General features: G+C 47.9%; 1 protein-coding gene across 10 annotated transcripts in view; it reads left to right on the forward strand.

Moving 5' to 3' along the window:
* Positions 1-20,821, forward strand: part of CEP164 (centrosomal protein 164) — a 70,187-nt gene that overhangs the window by 14,926 nt on the left and 34,440 nt on the right. For 8 of the 10 annotated variants that reach the window (XR_011249461.1, XM_069555476.1, XM_069555475.1 and 5 more), the window contains 4 exons: positions 7,257-7,461; positions 15,234-15,389; positions 15,768-15,902; positions 16,524-16,601. Coding sequence is in view for 9 of the 10 variants with exons in the window: in XM_069555476.1 (XP_069411577.1) it covers positions 7,257-7,461; positions 15,234-15,389; positions 15,768-15,902; positions 16,524-16,601 (574 nt within the window). In the remaining variant the exon portion in view is untranslated. The remainder of the gene's footprint in view (positions 1-7,256; positions 7,462-15,233; positions 15,390-15,767; positions 15,903-16,523; positions 16,602-20,821) is intronic. The other 2 variants (XM_069555478.1, XM_069555479.1) reach the window with 1 other exon arrangement.

Below are 20,821 nucleotides of genomic sequence, written 5' to 3' on the forward strand. Positions count from 1 at the left end.
AAAAGAGACATTACTTTGCTGACAAAGGTCTGTATAGTCAAAGCTATGGTTTTTCCAGTAGTCATGTACAGATACGAGAGTTGGACCATAAAGAAGGCTGAGCACTGAAGAATTGATGCTTTCGAACTGTAACGTTGGAGAAGAACTGTGATGCTGGAGAGTCCTGTGGACTGCAAGATCAGAACTGTGATGCTGGAGAGTCCTGTGGACTGCAAGATCAAACCAGTCAATCCTAAAGGAAATCAACCCTGAATATTCACTGGAAGGACTGATGCTGAAACTCCTATACTCTGGCCACCTGATGTGAAGAACTGACTCAGTAGAAAAGACCCATGATGCTGGGAAAGATTGAAGGCAGGAGGAGAAGGGGCATCAGAGAATGAGATGTCTGGATGGCATCACCGATTCAATGGACATGAGTTTCAGCAAACTCCGAGAGATGGGGAAGGACAGGGAAGCCTGGTGTGCTGCAGTCCATGGAGTTGCAGAGTTGGACACGACTGAGCGACTGAACAACAGCAACCAGCCTACCTTTCTGGTCCCGGAGGGTCTCAGTGCAGACTTCCAGGGTCCCAGGATCTCAGCTGCTGCCCTGCATCAAGCTCTCGAGCGCCACCATCTGTTTCAGCACACGGAGGAGGTATCACTGTTACTCTTTGCTGACTGAGATGGAGAGTGGCAATACTGGGACCTCATCAGCGTGTCCAGAGTGGATGCTGGTGTTGGAGAGGTTTGCGTGTGGTGACACAGACCGGCAGTGGCTTCTGTCTCCCTGGACTGCCCAACCCTGAACTGTGTGACCTGTTCATGAATGGGTCCAGGTTTCCAGTTTCAGTTTGAGCTCTGAATTGTGAGGAGCAGGCATCACTTTGGTCATCTCGGGTGAACAGAGGTTGACGGTGAGGATCAGACTGGCTGAGGTGGGGCAGCCACTGCCATCCACCTCTGTCTCCCACATCCTCCCCCCAAACCAGGATTTTCACTCTTGGAGATCCAGCTCTGTCTTCCTCGTGTACACAGAGCTCTCTCTACGCTGCCTCCCTACAGTAAGTGACCCAGGTTTTTTACTAAAGGATGGGATTTCCTTTGTCCCATACTAGCCCTCAGATGCCCCGGAGGGGTTGTGTCTTCTGCTGGGATTGTGCAGTTGTGTGTACAGGGTGTGATGATTCTCTTCTTTCCTGAACCACTGAATGCATTGGCTGTGCTTCAGAAGGACTGCAGTTGTAGCCTCACTCATCGCCGCCTCAGAGGCCTAATCCTTCCAGCTTCTTCTTGCGTGGCAGGTTCCCTGTTCTCTGGACCTTTTTAGCCGCTTTTCCTTGGACCTTCTCCAGTTTATGACATCTTTCTTGTAGGAAAGCCGTCAGCACTATGCGTGGTATTCCAGGTGCTGGGGCTTCATGGTTGTATTTGTAGGGTCGTGGTTTCTGCTGGTCTCCAGTCTCCATCATGTTAGCCACATTTGCCTCATCATTAATCTCTCTATTCTTTTTCTTTCTTTCTTTTATTTTTTTTTAAAAATGTATTTATTTGGCTGTGCTGGGTCTTAGTTGCGGCGTGTGGGATCTTTATTGCTACATGCGAACTCTTAGTTGTGGCATGTGGGATCTGGTTCCCTGACCAGGAATTGAACCCAGGCCCCCTGCACTGGGGGCATGGAGTCTTAGCCAGTGGACCACCAGGGAAGTCCCAGATCTGAAATGTTCTCACCACAAAAAAGGAAAGGTGATTATGGAGGTAGTGAGGTGTTAACTAACCCTGCTGTGGTGATCATTTCATAGTAAAGAAGTTTATCAAATCATCATGCTTTATACTGAAAAAATTATCTCATTTCTATAAACTTATTTCTACTTCCTACTTAAAAGGAACCTTATGTATATGTGTCCTCTTTCACCCTTACACCCAGTCCCGTGAGTAATTGCTGTCACTTGGGAAATTCCTTCCAGGTCTCGATTCTCTGTTGTCTTCCTTTGGTCTGTCTGTCTACCTTTACACAAATACCATGCTGTCTGGGTTCAGTCAGTCAGTTCAGTCGCTCAGTCGTGTCTGACTCTGCGACCCCATGAATCACAGCACGCCAGGCCTCCCTGTCCATCACCAACTCCCGGAGTTCACTCAAACTCACGTCCATCGAGTCAGTGATGCCATCCAGCCATCTCATCCTCGATCGTCCCCTTCTCCTCCTGCCCCCAATCCCTTCCAGCATCAGAGTCTTTTCCAATGAGTCAACTCTTCACATGAGGTGGCCAAAGTACTGGAGTTTCAGCTTTAGCATCAGTCCTTCCAAAGAAATCCCAGGGCTGATCTCCTTCAGAATGGACTGGTTGGATCTCCTTGTAGTCCAAGGGACTTTCAAGAATCTTCTCCAACACCACAGTTCAAAAGCATCAATTCTTCAGCATTCAGCTTTCTTCACAGTCCAACTCTCACATCCATACATGACCACTGGAAAAACCATAGCCTTGACTAGACGGACCTTTGTTGGCAAAGTAATGTCTCTGCTTTTCAGTATTGTCTGGGTTACTGTAGCTTTGTTATACATCTTAATATCATTTAGAGTAAATTCTGCAACTTTTTTCTTCTTTTTCAAAGTTGTATTCTAGGTCCCTTGCATTTCTGTATGAATTTTAGAATCAGCTTGTCAATTTCTATAAAAAATCCTGTTTAGGGTTTTGACTGAAATTGCACTGAGTCTATAAATCAGTTTGAGAGGACTGACATCTTAAACAATATTGAGTTTTCCAACCCATGAACACGGTCTGTTTCCATTTATTTAGGCTTTCTTTAATATTGCTAAGAAATCTTTTCTAGTTTTTAGTTTACACATCTTGCTCATATTTTGTCAGATTTATCTCCTTTTTTGATGCTTCTGTAAATGGTATCTTGTATTTATTTTTGTCTTCGAAGTATAGTTGATTTATGATGTATTAATTCTGTACAGCAAAGTGATTCAGTTATAAATATACATCCATTCTTTTTCATATTCTTTTCCATTATGTTTATAAATGTTATCTTTTAAAATGTCAATTTCCAAGTGTTGGTTGCATTCATATAAAATAAAATTGATTTTTGTTTACTGATCTTCTAGCCTGCAACCTTGCTAAACTTACGTTAGTTCTAGTAGCTTTTTTTGTAGATTCTATAGAATTTTCTACACAGATAGTATGTCTTCTGGGAATGAAGACATTTTTTCATCTTCTTTTCTAACCTGGACACCTTATATTTCTATTCCTTGCCTTATTGCACTGCCTGGAACCTTTAATATAGTTGAATAGAAATGGTGACGGTGACCATTTTAGGCTTATCTCTGTTCTTAAGGGAAAGCATTCCTCTTAAGTCTTTCGCCATTGAGTGTGACATTAGCCAGTGTTAACTGTAGGGTTTTCTAAATGTCGTGTGTCAGGATGAAGTTCCCTTGTATTCCTAGCTTGTTGAGTGTAAATCCGAAATGGATATCGAATTTTGTCAAATATTTTTTCCTGCATCTATATATGCATCTGCATATACAGAAGAATCATGATTTTTCTATATTGGTCTGCTAATACGGTCAATTGATTGGCTTTCAATTGTTAGATCGACCTTGCTTTCTTGGGGTAAACTGCTTGATAATGGTTACATATTATTGGATTTCATTTATTAAAATTTTGTTAAGTATCTTTTCTCCAAAATGATAGCTTGAAGGAGATGAGATAGAGTTGGGTATTTTTTGAATTATTGATTTCCAATTTTATTTGTTCGTTATTCTATTCTTTGTTACATGCTGTTCCAGAATTCTTTTCTGGCTCAGTAATTGATCCTGCTTACCTAAATGTTTTATGTGTGCTTGATAAGAATGTGGTCTCTCATTTTTTAGAATGAAGTATAGTGATTTTCAGTTTTGTGTTAGTTTCTGGTATACAGCAAAATGATTCAGTTATGTATATATGTATATGTGTGTGTATTTATATATATATGTATAAGAAATATTTTTTATGTCCTTTTCCATTATGGCTTACTACAGAATATTGAATACAGTTCCTTGAGCTAAACACTAGGACCTTATTGTATCTGTTAATACAAACTCCTAATTTGTTCTTCCCCATCCCCTTTGGTAACCATAAGCTTATTTCCTGTCTGTGAGTCTGTTTCTGTTTCTTAAATGTCCTTTTTATCAAGCATGCTAAATGTGTTGATCTTCCTGTGTCCTGAGTAATTGTTGTCTGGTCTCGCTCTTCCCCACCCAGGGGTTGATCCGGGGCCCTGACTGTGAAAGTGCTGAGTTCTACCCACTGGACCACAAGGGAATTTCCTGGACTCACTCTTGAATAATGGTTTAGTTGCGTACAGATTTGTCAAACAGCCCTTTGACAATATTGTATATTGTGTACCATGATCTTCTGTCTGCTGGGTTTGCTAATAAGACATGTTTTTTGGCTTTATTAGTTGTTCCTCTGTAGGTAATCAGTTTTTTCCCCCTCTGGTTGTTTTCATTTTGTTTTTAATCTTTGGTGTCCTGTAATTTCACTACAGTAAATCTAGGTGTGGATTCACTTTTATTTACTGTGTACAGGAATTGGAATGCTTTCTTACTCTGAGGACTCATGTCTCTCTTCAGTTTTGAAAACTTCTCAACCATTATCATTTTCTTTTCTAGAACTCTTACTATAAATATATTAGACCTAGTTATTTTTATCCACCATGTCTCTTAACTTCTGTTTCATATTTAAAAACTGACTTTATAATTTTCTTTAGCATATATATTTCCCAAGTCACTGTTTGTTTCCTCTATGTCAAATCTGCTGCTTAATCAACGTGTTTTTGTTTGTTTGTTTTTGAATTTAATGACTACGAATTCCTACAAGTTCTCTTATGTTCTTTTCTTTTTTAAATTTTATTTTTCGTTTTGGCTGCAGTGGACCTTTGTTGTGGCATGCCCGCTTCTCCAGTTGTGGTGTGTGGGTTAGTTGTGGCATGTGGGATCTTAGTTCCCTGGCCAGGGATTGAGCCCAGGCGCCCGGCATTAGGAGCGTGGAGTCTTAACCACTGGACCACCAGGGAGGTCCCCTTAAGTTCTTTTCAATGTGTGTAGGTTTATTTATTTATTTTTAAAGAGTTCTGTTCTTTCATTATGGATTCTCCTCCTTTTATCCCTCGGATAATTTAAAATATTGTTATTTCTAGTCTTCTTTTGGTGGTTCTACTCTCAGTTCTTTTCATTGTGTTACTGATTTTCCCTCATGGTGAAGTGTCTCCTCACATGGTTTGTAATTATTCCTTGTGCATTTTGTGAATTCATTTTCTGCAGCGGTTTATTTTCTGTGAGTGTCTCATTCCTGGGTTGTTGAGTAGCCTTGCAGTGGTTTCTGCCAAGGATTTTTTAGTGCTTTAGGACTAAATTTTTACATTAATTTCCTGGGCCTGGCATTTTCTCACCACATTTGGACTCTATGTACGTATGTCTTGGGGTTTCAGTCTTTCATTAAATTTTATTTTCCCCACCTAGAACCTGGAGTGGGCGGTGTGCTGCTCTGCTACTTCCGTGCCCCACTAGGGCTTTTTATTCATGGCGAGAACAGCCTGAAGAGCCCCAGATATGTGTAGGGTCTCAGTTTTAGTTTCCAAACTTACGACCCCCTAAGGCCACATTTTGTTCTAGATTGGCATTTAAACTCAAGTTCCCTGGGCCTATATCCAGGCCAGATCCCTACCTGTCCGTTCATGCACTTATTACTCAGATTTCATGCTTTCTTTCTGTTTCTGGCCTCTGAGAATTTCTCTTTCTGTTGGCTATGTGAATAACATGCTATGAACATTGGTGTACAAATAACCTGTTTGAATTCCTGCTTTCAATTTTTTTGGATGTACACCTAGAGGTAGAATTGCTGGTTTATATGGTAATTCATATTTTTAATATGGTGCTATATCTTTAAAATTTATCTTTGTTTTTGCCTGTACTGGGTCTTCGTTGCTGTGCGCAGGCATTCTTTGGTTGCAGAGAGCAGGGGCTACTCTAGTTGTGGTGCGCAGGCACCTCATTGCGGTGGCTTCTCTTGTTGCGGGGCACGGGTTTTAGAGTGCAGGGGCTTCAGTAGGTGTGGCACAGGGCTTAGTTGTTCTGTGGCATGTGAGATCCTCCTGAACCAGGGATTGAACCCGTGTCCCCTGCATTGGCAGGCAGATTCTTAACCACTGGACCACCAGGGAACTTCGGTAATTCTAACTTTTTGAGGAGCTGTTATACTGTTGTTCACTTTGGCCGTACCATTTTACGTTCCCACCAGTAGTGTACGGGAGTTCCAGTTTCTCTACATCCTCGCCAGCGCTTGTTATTTTCTGCTCTTTTGATAATAGTTGTGTTAATGGGTGTGAAGTGGCATTTCATGGTGGTTTTAATTTTCATTTCCCTAATGTTGAGTGATGTTGAACATCTTCTCATGTGCTTCTTGGCCAAGACAAGGTCAAGTTTCATAAGGAGCCCGATTAGGATTGTATTGGATTTATATATTAATTTGAGGATTATTGTCATGTTTACAGACTTGAATCCTATTCAGGAACACGGGGTGTCTTACCAGTTGTTCCCCACCCCCACCCCCCGAATTTTCAGTGAAACTTGATGAAGGTCTTGCACACAATTTATTCCTGGGTATTTTATCTTTCACGTTGATTGCTATTGTGATGGGTTTTTTCCTATTAGCTGTCCTAATGGATTACCGATAATGGTGGATGGGATGAATGACTTATTTTAGACTTATTTTTGCCATGCTGAAACAGATTCTTGAGGCCCACCTACATTATTTTCTTTTATTATTGATTGACCACACTAACTTGGATTGTTGCCTCTTATGTGTTTAGAGTCTTTTGCAAAATCAGAACTTTCACAACATATTTTTTTCTTTAGATCATTTATGAAAATATTAAGCAACGTCTATCCTAGAATTTGTCTCCAAGACATCATAGCGTTTGTATTTATCCATCTGAAATCAAGTTTTCCTTCTTTAGTCTAGCATGAATTCTCGGGAAACCTAATGATTAAACATCTCCATGTGAGAAGTCCTTAATATCCTATTTGGTTGTTTCTATCTAACCTAACTCCTTATTCTTAGCCACATCTAGCCAGTTTTGTGTTAATTCTTTCTTCTCTTCTTCTTCCTCTCTCCCTCTTTCCCTCTCCCCACAATTCTTCCCTCTTCTCTGCTTCCTTGTTGTTTTTCTTTTTTCCTGCGTAGCTTTGGACCTGAGCAGGGACTAACTTGTGACCTCTGCTCATCCCCCAGCCAGGACATCACAGGTGATATTTACTATTTCAATTTTGCCAACGGGCAGTCCACGTGGGACCACCCCTGTGATGAACACTATCGGAACTTGGTGATCCAAGAGCGGGGCAAGCTGTCAACTCCTGGGGCCACTAAGAAGAAAGAAAAGAAAAAGAAAAAGGAAAAGAAAAACAAGAAGGATAAAGAGACCTCCAAGAGTCCCCTGGTGAGTTAGTGGGTGCCAGCTCCCAGAGAGACCAGGCCTGAAACCTGAGGGGGTATTGGGAACCTCTGGCTGTTTATAGCTGGGCGATTAAGACCAACAACAATAGTAATTTTGTGATAGTACATCATCTGAATTGTATCTGTTTTCTGGCAGATTTTCCTTTTAGCTTCTAGAACTAGTGCTTACTATTGCTAAGCAGTTTCTGCCCCCCTCCCTATTGGGAGGCATATATAACATAACGGGGGTCAGTGAGCGAGTGCCTGACTGGGGACAGGGTTTTGCAGTGGTCTGAGAACTGATGCCGTCTGCCTCTATGGAGAGCCGGGTCTCAGGGAGCAGTCGGCAGAGGGCAGAGAGCCTAGAGGAGCAAGTGCCTCCGCTCTCCTTTCCAAGCCAGGCCTGCCCCGAGTGGGTTCATTGTGTGTCCTAGTGGTACGGATTCTTGGATGTCTCATGGGCCATAATTCAGTTGTCAGAACACCAGTGGCTTCAAGATCCAAAAAGAAAAGTCTGAGACTTCATCTGCTCCCGTGGATGGTCTTTGCGGCCGATGTCCTTGGTTCGTGGTGGACACCGACGTTTGATTGCGGTGCCCTCAGCTTATTCCCCAAGCAGCTTTCTCACTCAAGACTTGAAAATACTCTTTCCCATTACTGTCTTGTGTCCCTCCAGGTGTGAGGCAGGTGGGCCACGCTGAGGAGAGGGAGGGGCTTGGGAACCCCAGTCAGCCCGGCAGGAAGCACTGGGAATACCTTCTCAACCCTCTCAGTGGTCGAGTTGATTTGCTCTCTTGTTTATGGTCATTATTGACCACCGGCGCCAGGTGCTTGCTTCTCAGCAAAAATTCCCCCATTTGCCTTCCTTCCCAAGGTGTCAGTTCTGGTGTTGGATGGTTGCTGATGAATTTATCCTTTTTATCATTTCCAAGCTCTACCGATAGGCTTCCTCCATACCCCCACCCCCACCCCATATTACTAGTCATGGTTCTAAGAAATAAGATAGCAAACCCATTTCTTCTGGTGGAGAAAAGAGGACATGTCATTTCCAAAGAGGCTGAATTTTCTAATGGCAAGTATTTGCAAGGTAAAAGATGGATAATGGGCTTTTCACTAATCTCATACTATTTTAGTTTCTTTTCTTTTTTTTCTTTTTTTGGTCGCGAGGCTTGTGGGATCTTAGTTCCCTGAGCAGGGATGGAGCCCACTCCCCTTGCACTGAAAGTGTGCAAGTGGTCTTAACCACTGGACCATTGGGGAGTTCCTGTCGGGGCCTATTTTAGATGACAGTCGGCATCTGGCTAGTCTCTGACATGGCTGCAGGTGAGAGAGGGAATTAAGTGAGGGTTCTGTGCTGGAGAGTTGGGTAATAGACCTAGTTCTGGGTATTTGACTGAGTTCCTGGAGCTCCCTGTTACAAAGGATTCCTCCTGTGGTTCAAGAGCTTAGGGCAAGTGGACAGGCCTGGGCTGCCAGTCTGGATCTTAGGGCTCAGGACAGGTGCCTGAAACCTGAGTTTTTTTGGGGCAGACCTGACCAGGTGGGTGATCTGGGCTCAGGTAGCTTGAGCTCTCTGGAGGAGAGCTGGGTGGAGTTTAGTGTGAGCATTTGAAGACTGTGGTTGATCTTTTAGGAATTTTTCTCTCTTTCTTTATGGCTGTACTAGGTCTTCGTTGCTGAATGTGGGCGTTCTTGGAGGCTACCCTCCGTCACAGTGCATAAGCTTCTCTTTGTGGTGGCTTCTCCACCACAGATGTGCACGCTCAGTAGTTGGCGACACATGGGCTGAGTTGCTCTGTGCCATGTGGGATCTTCCTGGACCAGGGATTGAACCCATGTCCCTGCACTGGCAGGTGGCTTCTTAACCACTGGACCATTAGGGAAGTCCCTAGGGTTTTTTTTTTCCTACCCTAAGATTCCCTGACTGTGTGGACCTCTCTTGAGCAGCACCAGCTCATTTGGTAGAAGACCTAGTCTGAGTGTTCAAGGCTCAGCTCGCTGCTCATGTTTCCCCTCTTCCTTCCCTTCTTAGATTATTTCTGATAGTCCTTGATAAGAGTGGTAGATTTTTATGAAATTAACCAGTGACAGAATTGAGAGCTTGATGGTACTTCCCGGATAACCTAGTTGGAGATTTTCAGACTTTTTGTTGGTAGTGATGCCATCTTCACATCAGTTCCTCTATGGAGGGCCAGTGTCTAAAGAAGCGGAGCTGCTCTGGTTGAACCTGGGAGTGGGGGTCTGGGTGATGCTCCTCCCCCACCACATACCCACTGTGGTGGCCCCAAGGTGCCATGTGGAGCAAGGTTCCTGAGCCGTGGATCTTGTCAAGTCTCTTCTTTGTAGATAAGGAAGCTAGAGCCCAGAAAACAACAAAGCCCAAGGGAGTGTTTAGCTTTTCTTCCCTCTTTGGTTTGTGTTTTTACTGTGAATGGAGGGTGGGTTTCTGCTAAGGGTTTGCCAGCAGCTGTGGTAGCCAGTGGAAGTCAGCAGTGCTTCGTCTTCGTTTTCTCTGCCTCTTTATATACCCATCTAGGAAACACAGCCTGAGCAGGGCCTTCTGCCTTCTTCCTCCTTTCTCCGTGGCCCGTCCCCTCTCCCAGCACCTGGGCTGGCTGATCTGGACCTAGATCAAGAGACACAGGCTAGAACTGAGGGCTCCCTTAAGAAAGGGAAGAGCCCATGTGTGCTGGGTGACAACCCCAGGCCTCTCACGGGCTCCCTGCCCAGCAAGCTGCAGCCACTCTTCAAAGGCCAAGCTTCCCGAACCCACCAGATCTTTGCCGATGTGGAGAAAATCTTAGGCAGGGCCCCAGCCCACTGCAGAACAGAATTAGATGACCAGCAGGGTCTGGAGAAACCCCAGCCGCTGACAGAGAAAATCTACCTGGGGTTTTCAGACCCTGAAATAGAAGAGCTGGAGATGAGGAGCAGACAGCTGAAACCTGTCACGCAGGGCCCTGACAACACTGGGCCCTTCCAGAGCAGGCAGGATGCGCTAGAGAGCAAGACGAAGGCCGCTGTCCACGCGAAGCTGTCGGAGGCCCTCAAGGGCCCGCAGCTGAGAAGGGAGGAGCACAGGCACAGCGCGGCCAAACGGAGCTCCACTGGCCCTGGGGGGGACAAGGGCCAGAGCCCCGCTCCCTCACCATCCCCCGAGGAGGCCCCCTCGCTGTCCCTTTGTTCTTCTGACCCCATGCTGCTTGCTGGGAAGGGCAAGTTCTTGTTAGACAGCAGCCCAGCTGAAGACCAGAGCTGGCAGGGCGTTTCTGGGGAAGCAGGGAGCATGGGCAGAGGCAGGAGGAGAAGAGAGCCCCCAGGACTGTGGATGGGGCAGGTGTCCAAGCTTGTCCACGAGAACGCCTCCAGGAGCGGCAAGGAAACCGAGCCTGATGACCCTGAGGCTCCAGGGGCCTCAGCTGGAGGTCCACCCCAGGGGCTGTTGCTAATACCCCCTGATACCCTAGCCTCAGAACTGGTCCAAAGTGCCCCTGCAGGGAGTGCTCCTGGGGGGCCTCCTGCCGTTGAGGAGAGCCCACCCCCAGGCTCTCCAGAGCCCCCTCAAGAGGACAGGAGGGCGAGTGCCTGTGAGCCTGACTTGGAGAGCAGCAGCAGCAGCAGCAGCCTGGCCTCTCACCTTGGCTCGGAGGTCCTGGGGGAGGTGACCAACTTCCCGTGGGACCTGCAGATCCCGCGGGGATCTGAGTGGGGCGTGGGTGAGTCAGGCCCTGGGCCCACAGAGCGGCACCCCAGCGCCTTCCTGGCGCCCCAGCTGCTCCCCATGCAGAGCTCCGCTGAGGAGTGCTCAGAGAGCGAAGACTACTCTGAGGACCAGAGGTTCTACCAGCACATCCTGCAGATGGTCAAGATCTCCCGGCGGCTAGAGGGCCTGGGGCTGCCCGAGAGCGCACAGGAGATGCCGGGCCAAGACCTGGCCAGCGTGATCTGCTGCCTGGCCACCGAGTCTTCCAGGCTGTCTAGTGAGGGTGAGCACGAGGCCGTCAGAGCCACGGACTCCGGGCTTCTGCCTTGGGGGCCGGAGCCGCGGGAGCATCCTCCAGAAGTGGACGTTGCCCCGGCCGTGCAGGAGGCCTCTCGTCTCCTGCCAGGCAGCAGCCCCCTCAGGCAGGGGCTGGTCGAGCTGAGTTCCAGCAGAGGGCTTGCGGCAGAGCCAGGCAAGATGCAGCTTCTCGACCAGGTAGGCTTCTCAGAGAGCACCACGGCCTTCAGGCCCACTGAACTCGGCAGGGAGGGAGCAGGCTGTGCTGACAGTCTTAACCCAGCCATCAGGTCAGCTTTCCTGGTGCCTGTCCTTCCTCGGTGACCAGGGAGCCCTTAGCCACCCGGGATGGCCATCTTGTGGGATGACATGCATTTCCTGTTTCTTCTACCCCATCACCTACAAGATGGGGGCGGAGGGTGTCTGGGCTTCACTTCCCTTGATCTGACCGTAATTCACGGGTGCTTTACATGCCCTGAAGATGGTCTGTTTTGAGGGTGAGTAAGGTGGCACAGGTCATGGCGTTCATGCAGGATGTGGGTACTGTTCCAGGATTCGGGACGCCTTTCCCATCAGCTGACAGTATAGAGAGGTCCTCCCCAGCAGACACCCTGCCCCCAGCCTCTGAACTTAGTCCCTTCTCAGAATCACACAGAATTAGTGAGTTGCAGTGCTTAGGGTCACAGAGACTCAGACGTGAAGTGACTTAGCACAGAGAGTTAATACCGTCCTATGGTGTGCTCACTTGCTCAGTTGTGTCCGATTCTTGGCGATCCCCTGGGCTGTAGCCCACCAGACTCCTCTGTCCATGGAATTTTCCCAGCAAGAATACTGGAGTGGGTTGCCATTCCCTACTCCTGACCCAGGAATCGAACTTGAGCTTCTCACGTCTCCTGCACTGACATGCAGGTTCTTTACCACTAGCGCCACCTGAGAGGTGAGGCTGAAGCCCGGACTCTCTTCTGCTCAGTGGCTGCTGCTGCTCCTTCCTTCCCAGGGTTTCCAGAACCATGTGAATAGCCTGTGTCAGATTTGCACAGACCACTTCCTCCCCTAGTGGGATCTACCAAAGAGTGGGCTTGCCCTGTCATTCGGGGCCCTTTGTCCCTTTAAAGAGTCACCACCTTCTTCATTCAGAAGTCAAATAGGATCACAGACCATGGGGTTTATCTGCATTTCCCTGGCTTCTTTTGCTATTGCCCAGCTGTGGCTTTACTCAGTTGTTACCTCAGTTCCTAATTGCTGTCATGCCTGGGTTCTCCATTAGCTCTAATAACCCCTGTAGCACTATAAACATCAGATAAGCTGCAGATTATCCTGCAAAGTTTTAATTAGCCCAATGGTGGCAAGTTTATCCGTTCTGAAGGACAATGCCACGCACAGCTCTTAGCCAAAGTTAATGGCCATCTATAGAAGCTGATCAGCTAGGAGCCAGGGATGTATAATTTCCCTACTAACTGCTGATGTGGTAAGGGCCTGGGAGAACAAAGCCCTCAGCGGGCATGTCCCCCTCCCTCAGGCCCCCAGCACGTTAGCAAATTAGCCATGTCAGGAGTCTGTAATTTTCCATAAATACGATGTGGGAAGAATTTTGCTCACTGATCTGCTGGGTGGGCTGGGCGGCTGGGAGGAGCCAGTCAGGTTTCCGCACAGTGCACCGCAGAGCAGCTCTCCTGGGCTCCTTTTCCGCCACAGCCAGGAGGCAGTGTGAGATACTGGCTGAGACACTGCCCTGCTTTTTATATCGACTCCTGTGGTTGCTGGCCTCGCGATTTGGGGCAGGCAGAGGCCTTGACCTCACCAATCTCCATTTGCTCTTGTGGGGACTGGGGCCTCAGATGGTTTTGAGAGTGGAATGAGACAGGTGCTTTTACCCAGGAGCCCAAGGGCTCAGGCAATGTTGGCCAGTTTTATTATTTTCGGCTCCTTTTCTGCCTCGAGAAGATACCCTGCAAACAGGCTAGATGACTGGCAATTTCTTTGGGTTGGCCAAAAAGTTGGGCTTTTTCCATAAAATGATACAGAAAACCCCAAACGAACTTTTAACCAACCCAATACAAAGATTTCGGGGGTGGGGGTGGCAGTGGGCCGTCTCATGTCGCCTTTCAGCTGGGAGTCTAATGCCCTTCCCGGGCACAAACAGATTGTGTTTCGGACCTACCCAATGGTCTGGCCTCAGACCCAGCCACAGGTAAGAAGATAGGCCACCTGAACCTCTCATCTTGACCCTCTCAGGTTCCTCTTTCTCTTTTCAGTCACTGTGGGATTAGAGAGGAATGGAATTTTTGTTTTAGACACATTTTAAGTTTAAGAAATGGATTTTGAGGAGCTCATTGTAAACCGTAACCAAAATGCTCTCCTGCCTCAGTTTCTAAGCCCAGATCATTGTAATACTAATCTGTCATGATAGCAATTCCATAGCACTGGGGTAGCCCAGGCCACACACATGCGCTGGGGTAGCCCAGGCCGCGCACACATGCTCTGGGGGAACCTGGACCTCACACACGTGCGCTGGGGTAGCCCAGGCCGCGCACACATGCTCTGGGGCAACCTGGACCTCACACACGTGCGCTGGGGTAGCCCGGGCCGCGCACACATGCTCTGGGGGAACCTGGACCTCACACACGTGCGCTGGGGTAGCCCAGGCCGCGCACACATGCTCTGGGGGAACCTGGACCTCACACACGTGCGCTGGGGTAGCCCGGGCCGCGCACACATGCTCTGGGGGAACCTGGACCTCACACACGTGCGCTGGGGTAGCCCGGGCCGCGCACACATGCTTGTTACATTCAGTATCTCATTTGAAGTTCTCAGCAGACCTTAAGTAGCATGCACATATCATCTGTGACTTGCAGATGAGTAAACCGAGAATCCAGGATTCTGTGAGTGGCCCAAGTCTCACAGATTCTGCCATCCTCTGGTGTCTCTCCCCAGTCCTCACCAGCGTGAAGCCTGCCATCCCGAGAACAGGATAGAGGAGCAGGCGCTGTAGTCCTCTGGCTGATCTCTCTCCAGCCTCTTTGCTCCTCAGTGGGGAGCAGAAAGAGTTCTTCTGTTTCTCACATTTTTTTTTTCCTTTTTTTGGCCACGCAGTGTGGCATGTGGGACCTTAGTTTCCTGAGCAGGAACTGAACCCATGCCCCCTGCAGTAGAAGCATGGGGCCCTAACCACGGGACCGCCAGGGAATTACCCTCATGAGTGTTTTTCAGAGTGAATATTTATTTTAATCAAAGTAATACATGCCCATATTAAACAATGCCAAGACAAGCCAAAAGGTGCAAAACAAAATATAGCAGTTCTCCGGTGTGGGTACCCCTCCCACCTCCACCATGGCAATGCCTTTATTCTGGTGTCCGCTTCCATATTTGCAAATGACATGCTTAGGCGGCCTTTTCTTGATTCGTCAGTTTTCAGCTTTATGTATTGAGTCTTCTCATGCTGGGAGATGAGGCTTTTGTCTCTGCTCCCCACCCCCTCCCCAGCTTCCTCTGTGGCTTCAGAAGGGAGAGTAGGGCCCTGGGCAGCTTCTCCAGACGTGGAAGAGCTGCTTGCTGGGAGATAGCAGCAGAGTTACGAGAATCTGGAAACCAGCCCGTGATTCTCACGTGGTTGGCACAATGCTGACTTCTGGATGTTGTGTTTCATTAGCAGCCTCTGAACGGAGGTGGTTTAAATTTGAGCGGGCAGGACTTAGATGTTTTATTTTTACACCCATCTCCACACTTAGAGCCCTGTGGTTGCTTGGGTTTCTAACAGGATGTTTTCTGTTGCCCAGGCCCTGGGCTCCTCGTTAGCCCCCGTCCACATTCCTCTTGGGGGCCTGGCCCCGTTAAGGGGCCTGGTGGATGCCCCGGCCTCTGCTCTTCGTGGACCTCAGAGTGTGAGCCTGGGGAGCTCGGTGGAGTCCAGTCAGCTCGGAGAACTCTTGCTGGTAAATGCTTTTTCTCTGTGTACGGTGTAGTTGGTTACCGTGGGGCCTCCATGTTCCTTGCTAGGAGCCGTGGCCCGTTGAGAAATAGAGGGCACAGGCTGAGTCCTCAACACTCATATGGTGTGGAAGAAGGTGAGTCACACCTGGGTGATGCTGAACATGGGTGCACCATGGAGGATGGTCAGAGAGACTCAGGGCTCATTTCCCAGTCCCTGCGGCCTGGGCAGTAGGAGCTGGGCAGGGAGGGACCAGTGTGAGCTGGAGCTGCTGGGTCAGCTTCTCAGACGTGGTGGCCTCGCTCTAGGCGCCATCTTGACGGACGTGAAAGCATGCTGAGGGTCTTCCCGCTAAGTGCCCTGACCTTCCTTCCTTTTGGAGCCGTCACAGGGTCTCAAGCCTTCTGCTTATGCAAAAGGTCTCCTGGGCTCCATCCACGAGGACAAGAACGCTCTCAGCCTCTTGGCTTTAGGGGAGGAGACCAACGAGGAGGATGAAGCAGAGAGAGACAACCAGGTAAGAGCGAATCCTTTTCTTGGCCTGAAAATCCTCTGGGCCGTTAAAAAAACATTTTTTAAAAAAATTGTGGTCAACTATATACACCGTGAAAGTTACCATTTTAACCACTTTTAAGTGTACAGTTCAGTGGCCTTAACTACCCTCACAGTGTTATACAGTCTTCATCACCATCTGTCTCCAAATCTTGTTCATAATCCCAGAGACGCTCTGTACCCCCCAGTCCCTGATCTGCTCCCTGTCTCTGTGGATTTGCCTGCTCTAGATATTTCATATACTTGGCATCATACTGTCTTTGTCCTCTTGTGTGTCTGTCTTCCTTCATATAGCGTAGTGTTTTGTAGCATGTGTGACTGGATAGTATTTCGTTGTATGAAATTACCACATTCCATTCAGCCGTTCATCTGTTGGTGGGTGCTTGAGCTGTTTTAACCTTCTGGTTTAACCTCTGTGCTACTTTGAAAATCAGTGAAAGCAGTTTTCCAGCCCACGGCTTCATTGTTTGCCCAGCCTGTATCCCTGCTGGGTCTGACCCAGGAAGTGGAGCTCTTGCACCTGTGAGGAGCTTCTGGTCCTGCACCCGGGGCTGACCAGTTTCCTTGTGATCCTTTTCATTTTCAGAGTGTCCGCAGCTCAAGTGAGCTTCTTAGGAACCTGCACCTGGACATCGGGGCGCTGGGGGGTGACTTTGAGTATGAGGTAAGAGCCTGAAGCACCTGCAGACAGACGTCTCAGCCTGGCAGGCTCCCCCCTTCCTTCCTAAGCCTTTCTTCTCAGGGAGACATATTTGGAAAGAGAATTCTTTAGTCCCCGTCCTGTCCAGATGGGGTTCCTAGGGTTGGGGGAAGTACAAGCGGGGAAAGGAATTCATCCATTTATACATTTATCAAAGAACTGCCATTTATCAGCTCTTTCTATGTGAGGCACTTCACTCTCAGCCGTACAAGCCTCAGTTAGCTGTGATTCCTGCCCTCGAAGAGTTTATAGTCTCATAAAAGACCCAGAACACAAGAGTAGAATGCAGGGAGTCCATCCGGGGAGTAAACCGCAGTGCTGTTGGGGGGCAGAATTTGGGGGTGTCCCGTCTGGAAAGGCTGTAGTGAGAATCTGACACCTGAGGTGAGCCAGGAAGAACGGTAGCATGGCTGGGTGTACAGAGGCGAGCGGTGAGGAGAGAGCCTGCTGCAGGGCACTGAATGGGCAGAGGCAGGAGGGGAGGACGAGGGCCATTCTTTCACCTGGAGCTCAGGCACATGTGGCGGAGGGTCGGGAGGTGGGGCTGTGGAGGTGGGTTGGGCTGGGTCATGGAAGGCCTGAGTGCTGGGTGAGAAGCTGGGACTGAATTACACAGGCGTTGGGAGCCATCGGAGGGTGTGAATGGAAGTGTAATGCCATCTGGATTCATTCTTTTTTTTTTTTAATTAAAAAATTTTTTTTATTTGGCTGTGTTCGATCTTGGTTGTAGCACTCAGGATCTTCAGACTTCATTGTGGTATGCAGGCTCTTTAGTTTCAGCACGTGGGATGTAGTTCCCAACCAGGGATCAAACCCGGGCTCCCTGAATTGGGAGTCTTAGCCACTGGACTGCCAGGGAAGTCCCGCCATCCAGATTCTTAACGTCCATTGAGTGCTGGCTGTGGGGCAGCCGTGTGCTGGACTCTGTGGGCGACCCGAACACTGGTAAGGTGTGGTCCAGGGTGGCCTCCAGGCGTGTGCGGTCAGAGAGGAAGGTTGCTGGGTACTCTGGTGAGCCCTCAGTATGTGCTGAATAAATGAATATTTAGGAAGTTTTCAAGCAGGGGAGGGTGTGTAAAGAGCTCTAGCACAGCTACGCTGTTCAGAATTTATTTATTTATTTGGTTGCACCAGGTCTTGGTTGTGGCACAGGGAATCTTTTAGTTGAGGCGTGCGGAATCTAGTTCCCTGATCAGAGATTGAACGGGGGCCCCTGCACTGGGAGAGCAGAGGCTTAGCCACCAGGCCATCAGGGAAGTCCTTAGAGGGGAGAGAAATTACCTGCCGAGAGATCAGGGAGAACTTGGAAGAGACGACATTTGACCTGGATCTTGAAGAGAAATAGTTAAGTTTTAGACGTGGGAGTGGAAGGGATGTTTTAGGCAAGTGAACAGCTTGGACAAAGACGCAAGGCCTGGGAACCACAGACTGTGGACGGGAAGAGCTTCCAGGCTGTGCCCCCAGCAGTTGTGTTGCTTCTCATCTCTTTCCTCGGTCTGGCCTCCACTCCCACCAGAATGTTCTTTAAAATGAACAGACAAAACCTAAACTCATCATGTCATTGTAATAGCTAAAGCCTCCAATGCAGTTTTCTACTGAAAAAGGCACATTGCCTACTATTTGTTCTTGGCCTACTGTCTAATTTAGTAATTTTTTGACAATTAAGCTTTCTCTAAAGGTCCGTCTAGTCAAGGCTATGGTTTTTCCAGCGGTCACATATGGATGTGAGAGTCAGACTGTAAAGAAAGCTGAGTGCCAAAGAATTGATGGTTTTGAACTATGATGTTTGAGAAGACTCTTAAGAGTCCCCTGGACTGTGGGGAGATCCAGCCAGTCCATCCTAAAGGAGATCAGTCCTGGGTGTCCATTGGAAGGACTGATGCAAAAGCTGAAACTCCAATACTTTGGCCACCTGATGTGAAGAGTTGACTCATTGGAAAAGACCCTGATGCTGGGAGGCATTGGGGGCAGGAGGAGAAGGGGATGACAGAGGATGAGGTGGCTGGATGGCATCACCCACTTGATGGACATGAATCTGAGTGAACTCCAGGAGTTGGTGATGGACAGGGAGGCCTGGCGTGCTGTGATTCATGGAGTCGCAGAGTTGGACACGACTGAGCGACTGGGCACCCTTCAGTTCAGTTCAGTTCAAAGTATTCAAACAACCAATACATCATGAAGTCAGCAACTCAGATTTCCCCAAACATTGAAATATTGATTGCCAGGTCAGTTAAACTTTCCATAAAGTAGAAAATTCTCTTAGACTTTAAATACTTTCAAATGAAGAGATCACTCACATTTATTAGAATGGTCATAAAACTGACCAATGAAACAATAGTGTGTGTATCATGGATTTCACTGTTTCCTTATTATCTTGTGTGTATCATGGATTTCACTGTTTCCTTATTATCTTTTAGTATTATATCCTTATCATCCCTTTTCACGCCCTTACTGTTTCTGACTTTTGCTTTGTTGTCGTCAGCTCTCCTCGAGAGCCAGGGGAAGGTCTCAGGCTGGCAGAGACTGAGGATGCTCGCTGACCCCTGAGGTGTTGTTTAGCCTCTCAGTTGTGCTCGACTCTTTGCCCCCATGGACTGCAGCATTTCAGGCTTCGCTGTCCTTCACCATCTTCTGGAGGTTGCTTAAATTTTTGTCCTGAGATGTAGGTGGGCTTTTTCAGCTGACCCCACTCTAGCCATTAGGTGGGTCCCATTTTATACTTAGGCTGTCTGGCTTTATTTTTTAAGGTTACTTTTGGCTGTGCTGGGTCTTCGTTGCAGGGTGCAGGGGTTTCTCTAGTTGTGGCATGCAGGCTTATAGTTGCCCCACAACATGTGGGATCTTAGTTCCCCAACCAGGGTTCGAACCCATGTCCCTTGATTTGGAAGGCGGATTCTTAACCCTTGGACCACCTGGGGAGTCCCCGAGCTGTCTCTGTTGCCTCAGAAACTGTCTCCGTTTTGGGCTCTGCTCAATCATGTATGCTTTGATTATGACTATGACGCTTTCTGCCATGTGTGACACTTTTTTCTGAGTGTCATCAACCTAATTTGGGTGTACTTTGAAACTCTTCCTTTCAAGTGGGGCATGGTCTGTTGGCATTAAATCCATAGCCTTCTGTCTCTTTGATGCTTTTGAAATGATAACTTTTTTTGTTCTCATTTGCCATTAAGATGTTACGATGCTGTTGGAAGCAGTAGGTCAGGTTCTGAGCCTGGAAGGATGACCATGAATAGGAATACAGTGTCAGGAGGACTCACTGGCTTTTGGAGAAAGGGCAGTCTCCCCGAGACCGAGCAAATCGAGAGTAAAGATTCTGGCCTATTCATGCCTGTGTGTCCTTCACCTGGCTTGTTGTGGTACTTAGGAAATACATGGGTGTATTTTGCTGAGCAGTTGAGAGGATGAAGGGCTTCCCTGGTGAAGAATTCTGGTGAAGATTCTGGTGAAGAATCCACTGCAGTGCAGGAGACCCCAGTTCGATTCCTGGGTTGGGAAGAGTCACTGGAGAAGGGATAGGCTACCCACTCCAGTATTCTGGCTTGGAGAATTCCATGGACAGAGGAGCCTTGTAGCTAAGTCCATGGGGTCGCGAAGAGTCAGACACAACTGAGTGACTTTCACTTTCTCTTGAGAGGATGAATAGGTGAGTGATTGAGCCACGCTGGGACCGGAGGATATGCTGGCAGGTCTCACTGTGCTTCTTTCTTCCCTGGGTTTTCCCAGGTTCTGGCTAGAGTGGATACTTGGTCCCTGCTTCAGCTGGTGAATTGAAAATCCCCATATGGACCTATGATAATGTACTATGACTTGGAAGAGTTAATTTTTACTTTATAATATAAATGTCAACAAAAAAAGGGATTTTCTTCTTTGACATGTCCTGGATTTTCATACGCTTCCCTTCTGATCTTTATGTGCTTCTTTGAAGGAGTGGGAGTTTTTAAGCGCATTTTTTTTTATAACCTCTTTAATATAAATAGGCAACTCAGTGTGATGAGGGGAAATGTCTGGAGTGGGAGGTGTTACATACACTCCCCACCTCTGTCTCTAGTGTCCCAGCAGATTTCGTTCTTTTTGCCACATGGAGTGTTGGAATCCTGTGTTCTAGCCTCAGGCAGGAATTGGGGCTTTGCGTGGTGGGGAAAGTTCGTGTTGGGGATGAATGGGAGTTTCAGGACAGACAA

This window comes from Ovis canadensis, chromosome 15 (assembly GCF_042477335.2).
Source record: "Ovis canadensis isolate MfBH-ARS-UI-01 breed Bighorn chromosome 15, ARS-UI_OviCan_v2, whole genome shotgun sequence".
NCBI classification, from domain to species: domain Eukaryota; kingdom Metazoa; phylum Chordata; class Mammalia; order Artiodactyla; family Bovidae; genus Ovis; species Ovis canadensis.